The 21,094-nt window shown below is 45.5% G+C and overlaps 2 protein-coding genes across 3 annotated transcripts in view; one reads left to right on the top strand and one right to left on the bottom strand.

Moving 5' to 3' along the window:
• Positions 1-21,094, top strand: part of LOC144602214 (oxysterols receptor LXR-alpha-like) — a 442,571-nt gene that overhangs the window by 231,058 nt on the left and 190,419 nt on the right. The gene's annotated exons all lie outside the window — the stretch shown is intronic.
• Positions 1-21,094, bottom strand: part of LOC144602213 (SITS-binding protein) — a 63,484-nt gene that overhangs the window by 5,261 nt on the left and 37,129 nt on the right. Inside the window, exons 4-9 of one of the 2 annotated variants that reach the window (XM_078415023.1) lie at positions 20,593-20,743; positions 14,904-15,071; positions 9,326-9,594; positions 7,942-8,078; positions 4,256-4,377; positions 1,279-1,458 (exon numbers count right to left, since the gene is read on the bottom strand). In XM_078415023.1, the coding sequence (XP_078271149.1) occupies positions 1,279-1,458; positions 4,256-4,377; positions 7,942-8,078; positions 9,326-9,594; positions 14,904-15,071; positions 20,593-20,743 (1,027 nt within the window). Of the gene's footprint in view, positions 1-1,278; positions 1,459-3,711; positions 3,830-4,255; positions 4,378-7,941; positions 8,079-9,325; positions 9,595-14,903; positions 15,072-20,592; positions 20,744-21,094 lie in introns of those variants that run through there. The other variant, XM_078415024.1, reaches the window with a different exon arrangement.

Here is a 21,094-nt window from a genome sequence, read left to right as displayed (position 1 = left end):
TGGAATAACTCAGCAGGTCAGGCAGCATCTCGGGAGAGAAGGAATGGGTGACGTTTCAGGTCAAGACCCTTCTGCAGCCTCTATCTTCGGTTTAAACCAGCATCTGCAATTCCTTCTTACACATTGAGAATAAGAGTCTGGAAGTCATGACTCAGATCTATAGGACTTTGGTTCGGCCGCAAGTGAAGTATTTGCCTGCAGTTCTGGTTGCCCCATCACAGGAAGATGTGATGAATTTGGAAAGGGTGCAGAGAAGGTTTGCCGGATGATGCCTGGATTAGAGGGCATTAGCTACAGGGAGCGTTTGGACGGACTTGGATTGTTTTTTGGCATGATGCCGGAGGTTGCATGGGAGACCATTGGAGATATGTAAAATTATAGGCATAGATAATATAGACAGTCAGAACCTTTTTCCCAGGATGAAAAAACAAATATTCGAGGGCTTAGCTTTAAGGTGAGAGGGGCTCAGCTTAAAGGAGATGTACGAAGCAAGTTTTCTTACACAGAGGGTGATGAGTGGCTGGAATGCTCTGCTTGGGGTGGTGGCTGAGGCAGGTATGATAGTGACATTTAAGAGACTTTTGGATAAGTATATGGATATACAAGGAATGATTAAATATGGGTTATGTGCAGGGAGATAAGAATTATGTTCAGCACAGACATTGTGAGCCGAAGGGTCTGATCTTGTGTTGTGCTGTTTTACGTTTTATGGTACATCCATCCGTTCACTTTGCCTGTATTTATAATGATCAGAAAAGCAAGCTGATTGTAAAAAGCAAGGATGTCTCAAGTTGCACAACGCAAGTTTAAGGTAAGGAATTGGATGGGTTGTGAGGAAAAAGAGGGAAAGAGGTTTGGAATGTTGTGAGGAAAATGAGGAAAAAGAGGGAAAGAGGTTTGGAATTTGAAACGCACTGCCTAAGGGAAAGGTACCTGACAAGTATTGAGCACTTGAATGGCCATGGCACTAATAGGCTATGAACCAAGTGCTGGTAAATGGGATTTGTGTAAATGGAGACTTGATGGTTATTGTGAACACAAAGTGCTGATAAACCTGTTTCTATGACTCTGTCGCTATTGATATTCCATTATCAAGTCAAATTATTACCATGCTATGCATCCATTATTTTCTCCTTTGTTTCGCTTGTATTGGCTGGGCAAACAGAAACTAACAAGGAGAGGCAAGTCAACGGCAACAGCACAAATTGTCCCCAAGCACCTGTTTGCTTGTGACTGCCATTGCAATATAATGAAGTTGTTGGAACAATCAGCTTGTACCTCGTCACCAATCAGAAACTCATCGTTGATAACGAAGGTACGTGGGTCACTCGGGCTGATCCACCACAGCGGCCGAAACACAGGGTGCCCGAGGGATGCCCACTCGGCAGCGTACTTCAACAGGAGTGGCACAACAAAAGCCTGGTGTCTGTGTATATAGGACCGGGTCACATTCACAATCTGGAACAGAGATCGCCATCAGCTACTAATCACCCAAATGGAGAATAACAAACAGTGCCTGCCACCTTGCAAGGATGATTTATATTTAGAAGTAATTTATGGACTGGATCTCATCAAGTGGTTTATATATAGATTATCGGAATGATTTACATGCTGAAATGTGATCAAGGGGTTTCCATATTTTAAATATAAGATAACAGACACATGGGAGTGTGTTGAGTTGGAATATACTGGGCAGGGGTAGGGGTGGGAGCGGGGGTGGTTGAGGGTGATGCTTTTATAGAATTACAAATGTTCGGGAAGGTCGGGTTGTAGGTGGAATTAGATGGTAACCTTTGGTAGTTTGTATATAAATCAGATTATTTCATTTATTGGTCATGGGATGCCGACATCACTGAAAATGCCCACATTATTTGTCCATCTCAATCACCCTGAGGGGCGGATAGGAGTTAACAACACAGGTGGGTCTGACGTCACAGAATATTTCCTTCCTGCATGACATTCGTGAACCAATCGTTTTTTACGACAATCCAAGAGTTTCTCATCGTGACTGGAGAAATGGTGCAGGAAAGTGGGTTTTAGATTCCTGAGGAACTGGGATAGATGCTGGGAGAAGTGGGACCACAGCACACCAGACAGATTCCACCTTAACAGGAACATGACCAATGCCCTCGAGGGGCAGTTTGCCAGGACCGTTGTGGAGGGGTTACACTAGTGTGGGTGGGAATCTGCAGGTATAATCAAAGCTCAGCTGAAAATAGAACTAGGGGTTCAGGTGAGGAAGCATTTAAGGAAGAAAAGATAATCTACATGGGTAATTACAACTGGAGTGAATAAGAACATGGGCAAAATAGTGAAAATGGAACTTAAATAATAAATGCATTTGGTATACTATCTTCGGCTGATTCTCTAACTTCCACTCAGGTTCTGTGGCTTTTAAGGTTCACTGTGCATGTAAGGGCGGCACGGTAGCGCAGCGGTAGAGTTGCTGCTTTACAGCGAATGCAGCGCCAGAGACTCAGGTTCGATCCTGACTACGGGTGCTGCACTGTAAGGAGTTTGTACGTTCTCCCCGTGACCTGCGTGGGTTTTCTCCGAGATCTTCGGTTTCCTCCCACACTCCAAAGACGTGCAGGTATGTAGGTTAATTGGCTGGGTAAATGTAAAAATTGTCCCTAGTGGGTGTAGGATAGTGTTAATGTGCGGGGATCACTGGGCGGCACGGACTTGGAGGGCCGAAAAGGCCTGTTTCCGGCTGTATATATATGATATGATAAGTGAATGTGTGGAGTGTGGTAAATAAAGTTAGTGAACTACGGACACAAACAGCTGCATGTGGTGGTGATAACAGAAACTTGGCTCAAAAAAGGAGCACGTCCAGGCCTTAGAGGTTCCTCGATACAGAGTGCTCAGGCAAGATAGGGAAGAAAAAAAGGAGTGCTGATTAAAGAAAATATTAGTGCTGGAGAGTGTGGTGCAGAGTTGTCAAAAACAGAATCCAGTTTTAGGTAAGAAACTGTAGAAACAGAATTGGAAGTTCTTCTACACATTACCAACAACTAAGAAAGATATACCAGAGTATAGTTCTTCTATATGTTACCAACAACTAAGAAAGATATGTAGGCAAATTAGAGAAGTACCAAAAACTATACAGTAGTAATAATTGGGGGGCTTTAAATGTTCCAATGTAAACGGGATAGCAATATGTTATAGGCAGAAAGGTTGAAAAATTTCTGAAAAACTTAGCCTCATAGAGTTATACAGCACAGAAACAATTCCTCTGGCCCAACTTGCTCGTGCCGACCAAGATGCCCCATCTACACTCGTCTCACCTGCCCGCATTTGGCCCACATCCCCCTCAACCTTTTCTATCCATTAGAATTGAAGAATTTAATGTTCATACTGTTCATACTGTTGGTTTGTCAGCTACCCAGACTATGAGGCGCAGTTCTTTCAGTTGGTGGTGGCCTCACTCTGACCAAGAAAGATCAGTATGGGTGTGGGAACAGGAGTTAAAATGGTTAGCAACTTGGAGTTTCAGTCGACCAAGGTGGACAGAGTGCAAGTATTCAGCAAAACGGTTGCCTAGCCTGTGTTTGGTCTCGCCAATGTAAAAGAGGCCACATCAGGAGTACCGACTGCAATAGACAAAGTTGGAAGAGGTAGACGTGAAACTCTGTCTCACCTGGACGGGATGTTGTTCCCTGGATAGAAGCCATGCTTACTGAAGAAAGAAGACATCTTGGGAGGAGGGGCAGCAGGAATGAAATTGACAGCAAGGGATGCAGTCCTTACAAGAAACAGGGTGGGTGGCGTGTAGTCAAGGCGGGTGTCAGTAGGTTTGTAGTAGATGTCAGTTAGTAGTTTGTTCCTTGTGATGGAGATAGAGATTGAGAAAGGGGTGAGAAGAGTCACAGATAGTCTAAGTGAATTTGAAGGCAAGGTGGAAGTTAGTAATAGTTACCTGGATGAGAAAAGATTATTTAACTCAAACCAGGACAGATTTGTTATTGGAAATTGTGTTCAACCGATTTGTGAAAATGTTTTCATTGAGCTAACAGATGGAGCTGATGAGGATAACTTTTCCACACATTCCCTTCCAAGCTCCCTCCCCCACATTCTCATCTCACCCCCCCCCCCGCCACTTTCTCATCTCTCTCCCCCACATTCCCATCTCACCCTCCCACAGTCCCAGCTGTCTCCCTCATATTTCCAGCTGTCTCCCCTCACCTTCTTTATCTCTCTACTCCATATTCCCGGCTCTCTCCCCCAACATTCCCAGCTCTCCTTCACATACCCAGGTCTCCCCAAAGACCCATGGCGGAGTGCTGAAAGACATCACAGGTAGAAAAGTCACAACCTGCAGCCACCGGATAAAGAGCTCCTCGTCTGCCAGAAAACCATTTGTCAGCGAACCTCCTGAAAGATCAAAGGAAACGGAGCAAAGGTTTGAGCTCAAGACTAAAATATTGAGAAAGTGAATGTTTTCTTTGCCCTGACACATACATACCTATGTATCTCTTTTTCATAATTGAGCCTTGGGCCTTGGACAATCTGACACTGAGTCAGAAGCCCTCAATGTTCAGGGCCTGGAGAGCATTTCACAGCACAGGCCAGCAGTGAACGTTAGGGTATCAGCTGTCAGGCCGTGCTACCGCCTACATTTGCATCCTAACCTAATCCTAATATCTTCAATGTGCAAAGAGCAATTGTTTAGGGAGAGAAGGGGGAATTGAAGACTCCAAAACTGGTCATTGGAGTAGAGGGAAAGAATTAGGGATTACTCGGGTGGAGGGAAGGAGTTCAGGATAACAGAAGAAGTAGGAGCATGTGGGTCATCCTTTCTCCCAATCGTCAGTTATGGCTGACCTCCTCCTCAATACCTTTTTACTTCACACTCACTGTATCCCTCAATTCCATTAATGTCCGGAAAGCCACCCATGTCTGTTTTGAATGAACACAATGATTTGACCTTCTGGGTAGAAAAGTTTAAAAATTCACCACCCTCTGAGTGAAAAACATTTTCCTCATCTTTATTTTAATACTTCATATGAAGGAATTCCTCTATTCAAACAGTGTCCTTTGTTATACTCCTCAGTCAGGGGAAACCATCTCTGTGCATTGTCCTTTTTGTACATTTCAAAGATATCTGTCATTTTCCTAAACTCTCGAGACTACAACCCATCCTACTCAATCTGGTCACTGAGGTGTTGGAAAGCACCTCAGGATTACAAGACTGATCACCCCTCTTTGAGATTATGAAATGTGTAAGAAGTAAATGTGAAGAAGGATCCCGAAACATCACCCATTCCTTCTCTCCACAGATGCTGCCTGTCCCGCTGAGTTACTCCAGCTTTTTGTGTCTATCCTTGAGTTTACCATTGACCACAAAGTTGAACAGGAGTAGCCATATACACAATGTGGCTCAAGAACAGGTTACAGGCTAAGGTGAATAACTCACCTCTTATTCCCCATAGCCTGGCCATCATCTACAAGGCTCATGTCAGACGTGTGATGGAATTCTCTCCACTTGCCTGAATGACCCTTATTTAACAACATTGGAGAAGCACAACATTTTACAGGACATAACAGCCGGCTTCCTAGGCACCCCATTTAATGACCTTCCTTCAATTGCGAAGAAGGGTCTCGACCCGAAACGTCACCCATTCCTTCTCTCCTGAGATGCTGCCTGACCTGCTGAGTTACTCCAGCATTTTGTGAATAAATACCTTTGATTTGTACCAGCACCTGCAGTTATTGTCTTATAGAAGTAAGGGGAGTTTGCTGATGATTGTACAATGTTCTGCACCATGCACAAGTCCTCAGATAATGAAGCAGTCCACAACCAAATGCATGAAGACCTGAACAATACATAGGCCTGAGCTGACATCCCCATTCCTTCACCATCACTGGTCAAAGTACTGGAACTCCTACCCTGAAAGCATTGTCAGTATACCCACATTTCAAGGACTGCAGCAGTTCAAGAGGACAACTTACCACCACTTTCTCAAGGCAACTAGAGATGAGCAATTAAATGCTGGCTCAGCCTGCAAAGCCCTCATCCCTTGTATAGTATATATAAAAAATACACGCACACTTTAAAAAAGTATCAACGGTGTTTTCTTTGATTTAATTATTTTTATATAAAACATTTATAAACCTTTTTCCTTGCACCCATTCAGTTTCAGCACAGATTTCTCAGCCAGGGAGCGGGAAAATCTTGCGAAGTTCACACTGCCCAGTTGGATTCCATGAGGAGTTCACAACATGACAGTAGTGAACTCCTCACAGAATGTAACTGGATATTGTGAACTTCACCGGATTTCAATTGCAAGGTCAGAGGTAGGGATGTTCACTGGTGAATGCACCATTCGCAACGCCTCAGACAATGAAGTCAGACTCTGCTGGGTGAAACCCTGGGCAGCTGCCTCTACTGGGGAATTGCTGGAAACAGACCCATTTACCCTGTGAAATGAGCAGATTTTTGTGGATTACCCCATTGCAGTTGTGAGTAATTACAGTATGGAAAGAGCTTTCAGTGGTAAAATTAGTATACTCAACAAACAGGTATCAATGGGACTGGAGGATGGGCTTCCAATATGTGGGTAGGAAAGATCTGCAGATGCTGGTTTAAATCAAAGGTAGACACAAAATGCTGGAGTAACTTAGCGGGACAGGCGGCATCTGTGGAGAGAAGGAATAGGTGACGCTTCGGGTCGAGACCCTTCTTCAAATATGTGTGTATATATACCAAGGGGATAGGTCTCAGTAATTATATATTTGAGGGATACGCTTCAGTGAACAAAACTGACATATTAGATTGGGGGCAAGTGAGAACTTAATCTGGAGAGATGGTCTTTAAAATCATCAAGGAAACCCAAGAAGGGTGGGCTTGAATGAGGGATGGGCTTGAACAGGAGAATTTATTTGCTCAAAAAGACTCAAGCTGGAGTAACTCAACAGGTCAGGCAGCATCTCTGGAGAAACTGGATAGGTGACATTTTAGGTTGGGACACAGAACTCATTAGCTACTGAATATATTGAATGAAAGACTATATTTGGTTGGGGTGATCTGGTGGTGCAGATAATAGAGATGCTGCCTCACACTCCAGTGACCCAGGATTAGAGGAATGGCCTTCATTGGGAGCGTTTGGATACAACATTGAAAGGTTTCAGTGGGAGAGCTTATATATGAGAAGATTAACTTCAATGGAAGTTTATATACTTAGACTTCAATCAGAATTTATAAATTAGATGAATGGACTTCACCGAGGAAGCTTATCCACCAGAGGGATCTGGAAGTAAACACTCTGCCTGGCACACTCTGGTTATCATTACCCATTGTTTTAAATTTCCCACCAGTACAATTCTCCTTCCCTAAATGTGAGGATATTGAGTAGTACGGAGAAACCTTGGATGTTTATCCTTAAAGGTGTTTGGGAAGGTGGATAAGATATTAAACAGCCATGTGTGATTCTTTCCGTTATTGATAAGCAGAGTGTTGTTGTTAGAGCTGTAGACATGTTGGTCCACAGCTGAAGTACTGTGCATAGTTCTGTTCACCATGTTATAAGAAAGATGTGATTGCAGTGGAGAGGGGACAAAGGAGATTTATAAAGATATGGCTTTATGGATAGCATGAATGAGATGGGCCGAAAGGGTTGGTTTCTTCGCTGCTTGTTTCTATGAGTACTGAATGGCTGCTTTTGGTGTTGTACATGTTCTACGGTGTATATCTTGAAAACCTCACATCTTGAAACTTAGCCCACAATCTCTCATGTGGAATAGTTTGATCAATGCCCATCACTGACATTCCATAATTAACTTGGGACATGACTACCTCGATTCCCAAGAGGAATGTTGTGCCCTCTCTAGTAGGGCCATGTGTAGATTGATTCAAGAGAGAGAATGAGTAATGTTGGCTGACACAAGATTAGCATCTCTCCAACAACACAAAAACACACATCATCGTTTTTCTATTACCTATTGCATCTGGAATGAAGAAGCTGTATCCCAGCAAGCTGTAGTGAAGGACAGAGGGAATGAGGCCCTTTAATCCTGCATAGCTCCAGTCAGACTGACGGGGTACCATTCGAACAAACATTGGCAAGTGAGCAGCCCTACAGTACACAAGACATATATGAGCAACTCTGTCACATCCTCACTCATTAATTAAAGCAGCCCATTATCAAATTATGTCAAACGCCATGATAAAGGAAGTGAAGCAAGACACTGACAAAGGTAGTGAGGGAGAGACAGAGAGAGTGAGAGTGAGATGGAACGGACAAAGGGCAGAGAGAGGCAAAGTCTACAGCACACAAGTCACAGTGATAAGAGAGATTGCAGCATCGGGTGACAGATTTGGGTTGGGCAAGAGCAGGAGATAAAGAAAGCTCCATAGGGAGATGTGGAGATTCAGTTAGAGTTTACAGGAAGCTGGAGTAATGAGAGGGAGATTCTTAGAAAGCAGCAAGATAAGCTGGTTTAAACCGAAGATAGACACAAAAAGCTGGAGTACCTCAACCGGACAGGCAGCATCTCTGGAGAGAATGAATGGATGACGTTTTGGGTCGAGACCCTTCTTCAGATGAAGGGTCTGAAGAAGGGTCTCGACCCGAAATGTCACCCATTCCTTCCGTCCAGAGACGCTGCCAGTCCCGCTGAGTTACTCCAGCTTTTTGTGTCTATCTTCATTCCTCCCTTCAGGTTGTTCACAGTCAATAGTCCCCAGCTCCCAGTCATCTTCACTGTGGAGATTTAGTCTACCACAGCCCACGTTGCACTCATTGCAGTTCAGGTTCCACTCAGCCCACAGTCTGCTTATTCCTAGATCTCCAGTCCAGATACTCGCAGCCTACAGTCACAATGACTCCAGCACAGGCAATCTTCCGTATCACTCCAGTTACTCTCAGCCCCATTTACTATATCCTGAGGAACACACACAATTACTTTCAGTCTCCAGTGCATTGTTTCAGTCGGAGAGTTGCATTCCTGGTTAATCATCGTCTCAGTTCATTTTATTCTCAGTTTCTGTCTGGGTTACTCTCTGACACGGTGACTCTTAGTACCAGTCCTGTTTATTCTCAAAACTCTCTCCAGGCCACTCCTAATCCTCAAACTCATTAGCATGGTCTTATTTATTTTTGGCCACAGTCCTAGTTACTCTGTTTTGCCTAGTTTCTCCGAGTGTAGGTTGCTGTCCTTCTCAGTGCTGTTTATTCTCAGCCCACAGTCCAAGTCATTATCAGACACAGCACTCGGCATTTTATATCTGTAATTTTGGTTACTCTTTGTCCCAATCCCGTTCATTCTCAGTCTGCAGTCTAGGTAATTGTTGATCAGCAGAGTTGGTTTCAAACATACATACCTAGTGGCAGCTGATATAATTGTTGCATTTCCCAGCTTCTGAGCCAGCAGTGCGAACTGGTTGATGTATTCATCTCCACACAGTCGGCAGGAATGATGCTGTGCCTGCCTCAAATAGGGGCTTCCCACTCCCACTTCCAGAGTGATGTAGTTGACCTCCACCCTCCTCTGAAGGCTGCGGACCTGCTCGATGAACCAGTCCTGTGCCTCCTCATCACTGATGTTCAACTTCACCGCAAACCTCCCCCTCCACTTCATCAAGAGGGGCCCCTGGGCAAGACAAGGACACACGGGGATTAAGGCAACTGCACAGATTTGGAGGCAGCCAAGTGACGTATGATAGGAAAAAACACGTTAAGTGAAAGAGACAGAAAACACCAGAAATATTCAGCAGGCCAGACAGCATTTGCAGAGATAATAACAAATTTCTAGATTAATAATCTTTCACCTGAAAATACTGTATCTGATAAAAGTATTGACCTTAAATGTTTCTCTTCACAAAATGCTGGAGTAACTCAGCAGGTCAGGCAGCATCTCAGGAGAGAAGGAATGGGTGACGTTTCAGGTCGAGACCCTTCTTCAGACTGATCAGTCTGAAGAAGGGTCTCGACCCGAAATGCCGCCCATTCCTTCTCTCCTGAGATGCTGCCTGACCTGCTGAGTTACTCCAGCATTTTGTGAATAAATACCTTCGATTTGTATCAGCATCTGCAGTTATTTTCTTATACTTAAATGTTTCTCTCTTCAGTGAGGCTGCTTGACATACTGAAAGTATATTCACAAAATTCTGAAGAAGGGTCTCGACCCGAAACGTCACCCATTCCTTCTCTCCCAAGATGCTGCCCGACCTGCTGAGTTACTCCAGCATTTTGTGAATAAATCGATTTGTACCAGCATCTGCAGTTATTTTCTTATACTGAAAGTATACACATTTTCCTTCACTATTTCATATTTCACTGTTGTCAATATTCTGCTTTAGTGATTAGGGTTTGTTTTATATTCTAGTGAAAAATGAAGATGATGTGGGCATTCAGGGATTGATATAAATATATGCACATCCTTACTCTTGCTAATCAAGTCATGTGTCTTACTCATTTCAATCCAGCAGAGGGCAGGTAGCTTACATCAAGCCTAATTTAGGTTTAGTATGGCTCTTTGGCTTCTGTTTTATTTAGGGAACAGGACCATACTACATAGAGAAGGAAAAAGTGAATATTTAGAAGAGCTGTCCTAACCTCTCAGCTAGTTCCATCTTGATGGCTTAGGGTGGCACCAGCAGTGCTCATTTTACTATCCCTGCACCAAAAGCAGGCAGTTCAAGAGTTAGTGGCAGTCATTACTTATTTTCTTATACTACGCAGTCATTACTTCAGCAGGAAAGGGGAGAGAGGTAGTGCAAAGACAATTTGGCCTCTTAATGCTGAGGAAAAACCCAGAGCCTGGTCCTGAGTGAGCTAGGAGAGTGTGGAGGTGTGGTCCGTGGCAAGGGAAGGGTTTCGAGTTCATCGTTAGTAGTGCGGAGACACTGACTGAGTCTTCTCTCATTGCCACTGGGCACTCTGGATTTTCCTTGTTAAAACCAAGAGGACTACAGTAAAGTCCAGCTAGCCAGTGTTTACTTTTATGTAGTTGTGTGTCTTGTTGCTGTTTTAGTGTGGCTGTATGGTAATTCGCATATCACTATACCTTAATTGGTACACGTGACAATAAAAGACCTTTGAAACCTTTACTGTTTGGAGCTGGTTGAGTGCTCTGTCCACACAGCCCTCAACAAGATGGGAAAGGAAGGGGACATGGCCTCAAATGAGCAATGTTTATTCATGATATTTCTCACCAAGCTGCTGAGGGAGTATCAAAATCCAGCAACTTTACCTGGAGGTCTGAAGGAAGTGGGTTGCAAATCCACTATCTCACCACCCTTCATATGGTCAGTGCCATATTCAAACCTGGTTGAGGCAGATGTGCACCAAACTTGGGTGGGGTCTGCGTACTGGTCTAAGCAGCTGCTACAGGATGTTGGTGATGGCACTGAAGTTCTTTTGACATGAAGGTAACCATGGTCAATCTCAACATCATGTCAGTAGGGGTCCTGTCCACATATTTAACAATCTTTTGGTCCTCAGCAAAGGGAGATATATAGTGCTCTTTATGCAGAAACTTGTGATGTTCTGGGAGATGGAACTACTTGAAAAATAGCGATCTACATGAGTTAGCCACTTCTCTTTCCATTAGGGTGGCTATCTTGTTGAACTTGACTTTTCAGCCAGAGATTTTTAGGGGTCAGAGAACTGTGCTGTTACTTGCTTTGCCTCACCCCTTGCCATTGCACTTTACAATCATGTATGTACTTGGGTCTTCTACATTGGAAGTGTGCTTTAATCAAGAAACATTTGTTCATTTAAGCTCCTTGTTGGTGACTGTGCTGTCAAGCTGAGGAATGATTCCAGCCTTCAACACTGCTGAGTGTGAGTGAACAGGTTGATGGAGCTGGTTGGCCTTCTTGACTTCACCTTGAAATCTAGAGGAGGGTCGAAATAATCATCTCCATATTCTTCAGTCTAAAATGTCCTGCATCTTGGTGAAGGTATTCATGTCGTGTTGCGAGCCTAAGAGTATCCAGGGAGATCCAGAAACACTGAAGAAACATTGATATACTTCAAGTTATTTACTTCACAAAATGCTGGAGTAACTCAGCAGGTCAGGCAGCATCTCAGGAGAGAAGGAATGAGTGACGTTTCAGGTCGAGACCCTTCTTCAGACCTTTTTTTGTACCAGCATCTGCAGTTATTTTCTTACACTTGATGTACTTCAAAGTCAGTGTGGTGTATATCTTGAAGCGAAACATGTAACTGTTGGTGCTCCCATGTGCCTGTTGCTTTTGTCCTTCTTGGGTGATGGTGACCGCAGACTTGGGAGGTGCTGTTGGAATAGCCTGGACGTGCAACTTCATTTTGCAGATATTATATATTTCAGCAACTTGCCCCAGTCATGGAGGGAATTGGTATTTAGAGCAGTAAATGGGGAACCAATCAAGTGGATTGCTTTGCCCTGGATGACATCAAGAATCTTGAGTACTATTGGAACTGCACTCATCTTGCCAAATGGAGGGAATTCCAACAACTTGTGACCTGTTCCTTTATGTAGTAAATTCAGTTCTCTTCAGTTCATTCAGTTAAGATTTAGTCAATAGTGACCCACAAACTTTTGATGGTGCGTAATGATGGTGATGCCATTGAATATCAAACTAGGTGGTTTGACTCTCGTTGAAGATGGCCAATTCATAACATTTTTGTTGCAGGAATGCTGTTTGTCACTTTTCAGACCAAAGCTGAACATTATCTGCGTCTTGCTGCATGCAAGCATGAACTATTTCCTTTGTGGAAAAGTTGCAAATGGAATTGAACATTGTGAAACTATCACCCAAAATCTGCCTTCATAATGGAGACAAAATCACTGATCATCATTGAAAATCATTGATCAATCATTGATGAAGCTTTAGCCTGAGACACGGCTCTAAGGAACTGCTGCAATGATGCCCTGTGGCTAGAATAATTGATGTCAAATTATCCTGTTGGATTTCCTGGTTGCGAACCATTTTACCTCCCCTTCCCATACTGACCTTTCTGTAATTCATCATAGAATGAATCAGATTGGTTGAAAACTGGCTTTTGTTTTCGTAAGAAACCAAAATGCATCAGTTATTCTACACTTCTGTTTGATCATGAATCATGGAGTCACCAGTCCTCAGCCTACCCAGTCCCAGCTGATTACCATGCACCCATCAGCACTAACCTCCCTTCATTGTCACCACATTCCCAAGTCATCCTGATACTACCTCTCACCTCTACACGACAGGCAACATACAATGGCCAATTAATCTACCAATCTGCACATCTTTGGGATGTGTGGCAGAAACCAGAGCACATGAAGGTAACCCTTCCATCCATCCATCCACAGGGAGAACTTGCAAACACCAGATGTTAGGATTGAACCTGGGTCCCCAGAGCAGTGAAGCGTATTTCTTATGCCAATTATCCAGCAGGTCAGAACATCATTTTCAGGCATGTCTGGTGCTATTCACTATTGCACTCCTCATTGAACCAGAGTTCAGTCTTGGTTTGATGACAATAATAGATGGGCCATGAGTTACAGATTGTGGTGGTGCATATTTCTGCTTCTGCTGGCAGTCTATAATACCTCAAGAATGTCCAGCTTTGAGCTGCCACATCTGTTCTTGGATACATCATTTATCCCATTCAGCAAGTATGTTCTTAATGTGATGGTGCGACTTTCTCTTCTCATTACTAATGCCATTGTGGACAGAAGTAACTGTCACAGCTAGATTGCTGAGGACAAAGTCATCTAAAACTATCCTTTCTTTTTTTGTTCATTATCTACCAATCTCTCATTGCATCTTTCAGCATTTTGCCAGTTCAGCACATTGAAGTCCCTCAACCAGAGTACCTTGAACCTTGCAACATTCAGTGCTTCTTCTCAGCGTTGTTCAACATGGTGAAGCACTAATTTGTCAGTTGAAAGAGGATGACAACTGGTAATTAGGAGGAGTATTCTTACCCCATGTTTGGCCTGTTGCCATAAGAGTTCCTTAGATCTGGAGTCAATGCTGAGGAATTCCAAGGCAACTTCCTCTAGCTTGCATTCCAATGAGGCAGCCCCTTGTCCTTGTCTGGTGTGCAGACATGCTACAGTGAAAGAAGACCCCAGTAGAGGGCTCTCTATGTGGGAGTCTTCCCATTTTACATTGAGAACTTAAGGCAGAGAGCGTTGCAGAGAGCAGCCCTGTGCAGAATAATTTTAAACAGGGTCACAGATTCTCAGGCTGCCTGTAATTCCTGCAGCCTGGCCATATCTGTGATATGTAAGGAATACAGGAGGTTTCATTTTGAGTATTTGAAAGGATTGCCCATCAGCCTGTAGCTGCACTTTGACTCCACGTCTTCTGCTGCAGAGAGTGATGGGCAGGAGGACTCCTTGGCCTGGCTAAGGTGGGCATTCCCAGGTCCATTCAGCAGGGTGTCAGAGGATCTGTTCATGCTGACTGCCGCTCTCCCGCATGAGGTTACTATCTAACGGGGGCCTTCTGCAATCTCTATTCAAGACCCTTTCAACATTAGCCTCCCAGGTTGTAGAATCTCCACAGCGATCATATCTTCTGCAAAAAGGATAATTGTGGGTTTAATATAATTTAATAAAAGCAAAAACAAAATTAATACAAAAAGGGACTTGAGATAATGGATAAGCTACAGGGTAGAGTTTGCTGTGTATAACTGGAATGGCAAGCCTCAGTGTTCCCCACTGCACCAATATGATCTCTCTATTTTCTACCAGAGGTCCTACCGAATGAGATGCTAACGTTAAAAGGGGCTTGATTAGAGATGATGGTGGGCCCAGCTTGGCCTGAAGATATTCAAAGCATCAGCTGACAGGTAGATGCAACTTTAATGTTCTAAGGTGAACTGAAGCCAGATGGCAGAAAGATGACTGCATAATAAAACTGATCAAGCAGCACAAAACATTTAACGGCGCAAAGATGGTGCAGGAATAAAACCAAGATGTACTTGAGATCCATTTGCTGTTGGAAGTCTGAGCCACAAATTCTCTCGTCCTTCTTGCAAAGTAGTCTGGAAGTGGTGGGAGTCAATGGTGGTGAAAGGAGAGAGTGTGATGGACAACCTTAGCTGACGTAGGCCACGGTATGTGTTCTGTAATTGAAGTGTCTCCTGTCCCTGCAAACAGAAAAGCAAGCCGATTCAAGACAGAAAGCAGATTTTGCCATTTCCGCATAAACTGGTACAAACAAGTTGATGCCTCTTCCCCTCTGAAATCACATAAATACATTTTCCGTGTTGCTTCAGCTTTTTCACATTTTGGGAACATAATGAAGAGGTCTGAATGTAGTCGCCAGAACTACCTCAGCACTGCCCCAGCACTCCCTCAGCACTGCATCAGTACAGTCCAGCACTCCCCCAGCACAGTCCAGCACTCCCCCAGCACAGTCCAGCGCTCCCTCAGCACTGTCCCAGTACAGTCCAGCACTCGCTCAGCACTGCCCCAGCACAGTCCAGCACTCCCCCAGTACAGTCCAGCACTCCCTCAGCACTCCCCCAGCACAGTCCAGCACTCCCCAGCACAGTCCAGCACTCCCCCAGCACAGTCCAGCACTCCCCCAGCACTCCCCCAGCACAGTCCAGCACTCCCCCAGCACAGTCCAGCACTCCCCCAGCACAGTCCAGCGCTCCCCCAGCACAGTCCAGCGCTCCCCCAGCACAGTCCAGCGCTCCCTCAGCACTGTCCCAGGACAGTCCAGCACTCCCTCAGCACTCCCTCAGTACAGTCCAGCACTCCCTCAGCACTGCCCCAACACAGTCCAGTACTCCCTCAGCACAGTCCAGCGCTCCCTCAGCACAGTCCAGCACTCCCCCAGCACAGTCCAGCACTCCCCCAGCACAGTCCAGCGCTCCCTCAGCACTGTCCCAGCACAGTCCAGCGCTCCCTCAGCACTGTCCAGCACTCCCTCAGCACTGCCCCAGCACAGTCCAGCACTCCCCCAGCACAGTCCAGCACTCCCCCAGCACAGTCCAGCACTCCCTCAGCACAATCCAGCACTCCCTCAGCACTGCCCCAGCACAGTCCAGCACTCCCTCAGTACAGTCCAGCACTCCCTCTGCACAGTCCAGCACTCCCTCAGTACAGTCCAGCACTCCCTCAGTACAGTCCAGCACTCCCTCAGTACAGTCCAGCACTCCCTCAGTACAGTCCAGCACTCCCTCAGCACTGCCCCAGCACAGTCCAGCACTCCCTCAGTACAGTCCAGCACTCCCCCAGCACAGTCCAGCACTCCCCCAGCACAGTCCAGCACTCCCCCGGCACAATCCAGCACTCCCTCGGTACAGTCCAGCACTCCCTCAGTACAGTCCAGCACTCCCCCAGCACAGTCCAGCACTCCCTCAGCACAGTCCAGCACTCCCTCAGCACAGTCCAGCACTCCCTCAGCACAGTCCAGCACTCCCTCAGCACAGTCCAGCACTCCCTCAGTACAGTCCAGCACTCCCTCAGTACAGTCCAGCACTCCCTCAGCACTGCCCCAGCACAGTCCAGCACTCCCTCAGCACAGCCCAGCGCTCCCTCAGCACAGTCCAGCGCTCCCTCAGTACAGTCCAGCACTCCCTCAGTACAGTCCAGCACTCCCTCAGCACTGCCCCAGCACAGTCCAGCACTCCCTCAGCACAGCCCACCACTCCCTCAGCACAGTCCAGCACTCCCTCAGTACAGTCCAGCACTCCCTCAGCACTTCCCCAGCACAGTCCATCACTCCCTCAGCACTGCCCCAATACCATCCAGCACCCCCTGAGCAGTGCCCCTGTCAAGGGTGTTTAATTGCCATATGTACCAGCAACCGAACAATACAATTTGTACTTACTGCAGCTTTACATGACCGCAAAAGCGAAACTCACAAATAAATAATACATTAAATTAATAATCAGTAATACTAGTTAGCAGGCCACAATAATGCAAATAACAGAGTGTGCAGTGTAACCAAAACAAAGTCAACAGTGATCATAATTACTGAGGTAGTGGTTTGGGCTGTGCTGTCTGTGTTCAAGAGCCTGATGCCTGTGGGGAAGCTATTCTTGAACCTGGAGGTCATGGTTTTCAGGCTCCTGTAACGTTTTCCCACTGGTAGTAGCCAGATGAGAACGTGGCCAGGTTGTTGTAGGTCTTTGACTATATTAGCTGCCTTTTTGAGGCAGTGCCTCCAGTAGGTCACTTCAATGGTGAGGGGAGGGGGGGGGTGGGGGGGAGGCTCTTTACCTGTGATGGTCCACCAGTTTCTGCAGCCTCCTTTATTCTCTGGGTGTTTGAATTACGAACCAGACCATGATGCGGCCAGTCAGTGTGCACTCTACCATGCACCTGCAGAATTATGATAGTGTATTCAACATCATACCGAATCACCTCAATCTTCGAAGCAAGTAGAGGTGTTGATGAGGTGCCTTTGTGAGTGCATCAATGTGCTGAGCCCAGGACAGATCTTTAGGGATATGCATGCCCAGGAAAGCTGTTGACTCTCTCCACTATCGTTCCATCGATGTACGCAGGTTCATGATCCCTGGCATTCCCCTTCTTAAGTCAACAATCAGCTCCTTGGTCTTGCTAACATTGAGAGCAAGATTGTTCTGGTGCCATTCAATCAGATTATTCATCTCCCCCCTGTACTCTGACTCATTGCTACCCGTTATTTATCCAACAACAGTGGTATCGGTGGCTAATTTAACAATGGCATTGGAGCTGTGTCAGGCTACACAGTCATGGGCATACAGAGAGTATAGCAGGGGACTGAGCACACAGCCTAGTCGATAAATAAAAGCCTGATGTACAAGTGCTGTACAAAATCACAGAATTCAGTGTTCATACCGTTAGGTTGTAAGTTTCTCAAGCGGAATATGAGGTGCTGTTCCTCTAGTCTCTAGTTTGCAATGGAGGAAGCCCAGTACAGAAAGATCAGTATGGGAAGGGGAGTTAAAATGGTCAGTGCAGTGCTTCAGTACTGCTTTTGTAGGGTCAGCTTGGGTGGTTATCTCATGCTGCTGGGTGCGAGGATGGTAATATGCCCAGCACTTGTGGAACTCTACTCCAGTGATAGCCAGCAAAGTCTCTTGGTATGGGAAGAATCAGGGGTGGAGAGGGGAAAGAAGCAGTCTCTGATGTTTCTTGTGACCTGAATAAATTCTGAAGACGATTATCTGTTTCCAATTTACAACCCTCTCTAACAACACTACACCCCCTCCCAACCGACTCCTACTCTCATGGCCGATTGTAAATTGGCATCACATGTAAAGAACATTGAGTATGACCCTCAGCTCTGCACCTCCGTTCATTGGGATCACGGTTAATTTCTGACCTCACATGCTTCTTCCAGTTCCCTAACTCTTATTATGCTTACATAACAAAAATAGTAAAAGTGATTGCATTGTCTGTCATTATTTGTGATGGGTCTTAGATATCAGAAAATCCTTTGTCTGCCAGTCTGATACTCTACTAATTTAGTTTCTGCATTTCCCCCATTCCATTCCCCTACCACCCCCCCCCCCCCCCCCCCCCCCCAATAGCCATATGCAGCTTCGACAGGGGATTTCACAAGGGATTGGTCTCAAAGTTTAGGGCTGGAACCAAGTTCAGAAATAAGAAGACTCTCAGAATGTTGCGAAGGATGATCTTTACTGGCTGGAATAAGCCCTGGAAACTCCTGAACAAATAAGAATATCTAAACTAGTGGGGCTCTCCTCATCTGAAAATGTTCCCTTCTCTTACCACTGTTGACTTTTGAACATAAAGCACCAGGCCTCCTTCCAAATGTGATCTCCTGGGAAGCTGGCTGTTCCTTTATCTATACATAAACACAAACACGTAAACACAATCATATCCTACTTTTCACCCATAGGCTCTGAGAGATGAAGGTGGGAGTGCCCTGAAAAGCTGGGGGAAGGGCAATTCAGGCAGTGTCAGAAACAGTCAGGGAATTCACCACACAGCTAAGTCAGCAGTCAGCATGCTAAACATTCTCAAGCTGCTCGAAATGTTACCAGGAATGGACTTGGGCAAAGGGCCAACTTTGTGAATGGGCAGGCCGAGGCGTCAGCACGCAGCTGCCCAGGGCTGAAAGGCTCGTGGCTCAGAAGCGACACTTGTAAACTCGGCTGTCCTGGTTATTGTACATGGTGGTAAGGGACTCGAGGCCAGCTGTTCCAAAGATCACACTCATGAACGGACCAATCCGTGTCGAAAGATTATCAGCCACAGCTTGCTGCCAGCCAGAGACGCCCGTAATTAATTTAAAGGACCTTTAACCGTCAGTTGGGATTGGGCCAGGTTGCCCAGAAGCGCTGATACTGTGAGCTGCTCCCTGCAAGTCACTAATGTTACATGAGACAACAGGTCTGATACTAAACACAGTTCTTGTCTATCCATCCTGAATATCTCTCTCTCTCTCTCTCTCTCTCTCTCTCTCTCTCTCTTTTTCTCTCTCTCTCTCTCTCTGTTTCTCTCTCTCTCTCACATACATCGCCTCCCCCAGTTATTGCTACTCACAGCTTATGGATGGGAAAGTCCAAGAACAGCAGTCTGCCAAAGATGCCAAGGCAGGGTGTGGAATCAAAGCTGCCCACTGTTCCATCAGGCACTGTCCCAGTGCTTTAAATAGAGCACATCATGGTTCTCATTGATACACCTATGAAATACTTGTGAACTACTGGCTGGGTCTTTACTTGCCAGTGTCTAAGTTTGCATGTTCCTGATGGGTAGGTTCAGGACAGTCTGCCGGTGGATCCTGTCTAATTGGTAGGCCAAATGCTCACTGAGAACCCATGAATCAGTGGGTTTATCAAGCCTCACTGCACCATGCCCAGCACTCTGGCAAGCAAATGGAGGCACATCATAAGTACAGCCTTACAAGGGCAAATAGCATGACACACTGGTGACAGAAATTATTGCAGTTTCTGGAATCTGGAACAAATAATCAAAATAGTGCAAGATCTCAACAGGTCAAACAGCATTAATTGAGGTAAAGTGTTGGTTGGTTGGATGACACATAGAACACTAGTCTGATCAAAGTTGCTGTAGGATTGTGCAAGAGAGTAGTACAATGTGTTTGATGTACACATTGATTAATCAAGGACTGCATGTGCCCTCCTGCTTCATAACACTGCTGGTTTTAGCTGGAGTCCTACTGCAGATAATTACCCAGTGATCCCCAATGAAAGAGCAGAAATCAGGCAAAGTCAGGAGTGGACATAGATGTAAAGTACCTCACAGTTAAATATACTACAAAACTGATTGCAAAAAAAGGTTTTTGGGACAAGTGGATGAATAATATAGACACAGAATGCCTGAATAACTCAGCAGGTCAGGCAGCATCTCTGGAGAACATGGATCGGTGCCTGTTTCGGGACAGGGCCCTCCTTCTGAACCCAACCAAAAATGTCACCAAGCCATTTTCTCTAGAGATGCTGACTGGCCCACTGAGTTGCTTCAGCACTTCTTCGTCAGCCAGATCTACAGTAATCTATGAATGTCTGCTCCCATGGAAGACACTGGTACAAAGGAGGCAGTGGTACATTGTCATGGGTGGGATATTAAACACACTGCAGCCTTTTCATCACCTGTTTTGAGCTGTTGTTGCAGTGAACATTTTGGCTCAATGCGTTTGAGTGTTGGCTGAAAGTGACTTGTGACAGATGGCACTTGTACCTCAGTAGACAGCAGCAGCGTGGATTGTTCACAAAGATCCATCACTCCCTCTCCTAGCCTGTGATGCTTCAGTTTTCTGGACAACATCTTCAGATTGTGCTCCAGCCTCAGTGCCATGTCAGCCATCCTATGCGACCTCCACAGTGGCAGCCTGTGCTCCAAAGGAGCAGAGAAATAAACTCCACATTAAATGCAACAATTATAAGCATAATCAATACATTTTAAAAGGACAAAGCAGTCAGGGAAAGGGGAAACAATGTTAAAGAGAGTGAAAACTGGGTGGTGGGAGGGGAGCAGAGAGGAGAGGAGATAAGAAAGAAAAGGAAAAGGAGGCCAAAGGGAGAACAGAATTATAAATGGAGCCATTGATTTTAGGAAAAGGCAATAACTGGGTATTAAAATCAGGGAGACAGAATCACAGGTTATGGGGGCAAGAGAGACAATTGGGAAAAGAAGGAAAGTGAGAAATGAAGCAGGGCAGAATGTGAGTGAGGAATGGGTG

The sequence above is a fragment of the Rhinoraja longicauda genome, chromosome 18 (genome assembly GCF_053455715.1).
Source record: "Rhinoraja longicauda isolate Sanriku21f chromosome 18, sRhiLon1.1, whole genome shotgun sequence".
Taxonomy (NCBI): domain Eukaryota; kingdom Metazoa; phylum Chordata; class Chondrichthyes; order Rajiformes; family Arhynchobatidae; genus Rhinoraja; species Rhinoraja longicauda.
Note: the sequence above shows the minus strand (reverse complement) of the source record. Positions and strands in the feature narration are given on the sequence as shown.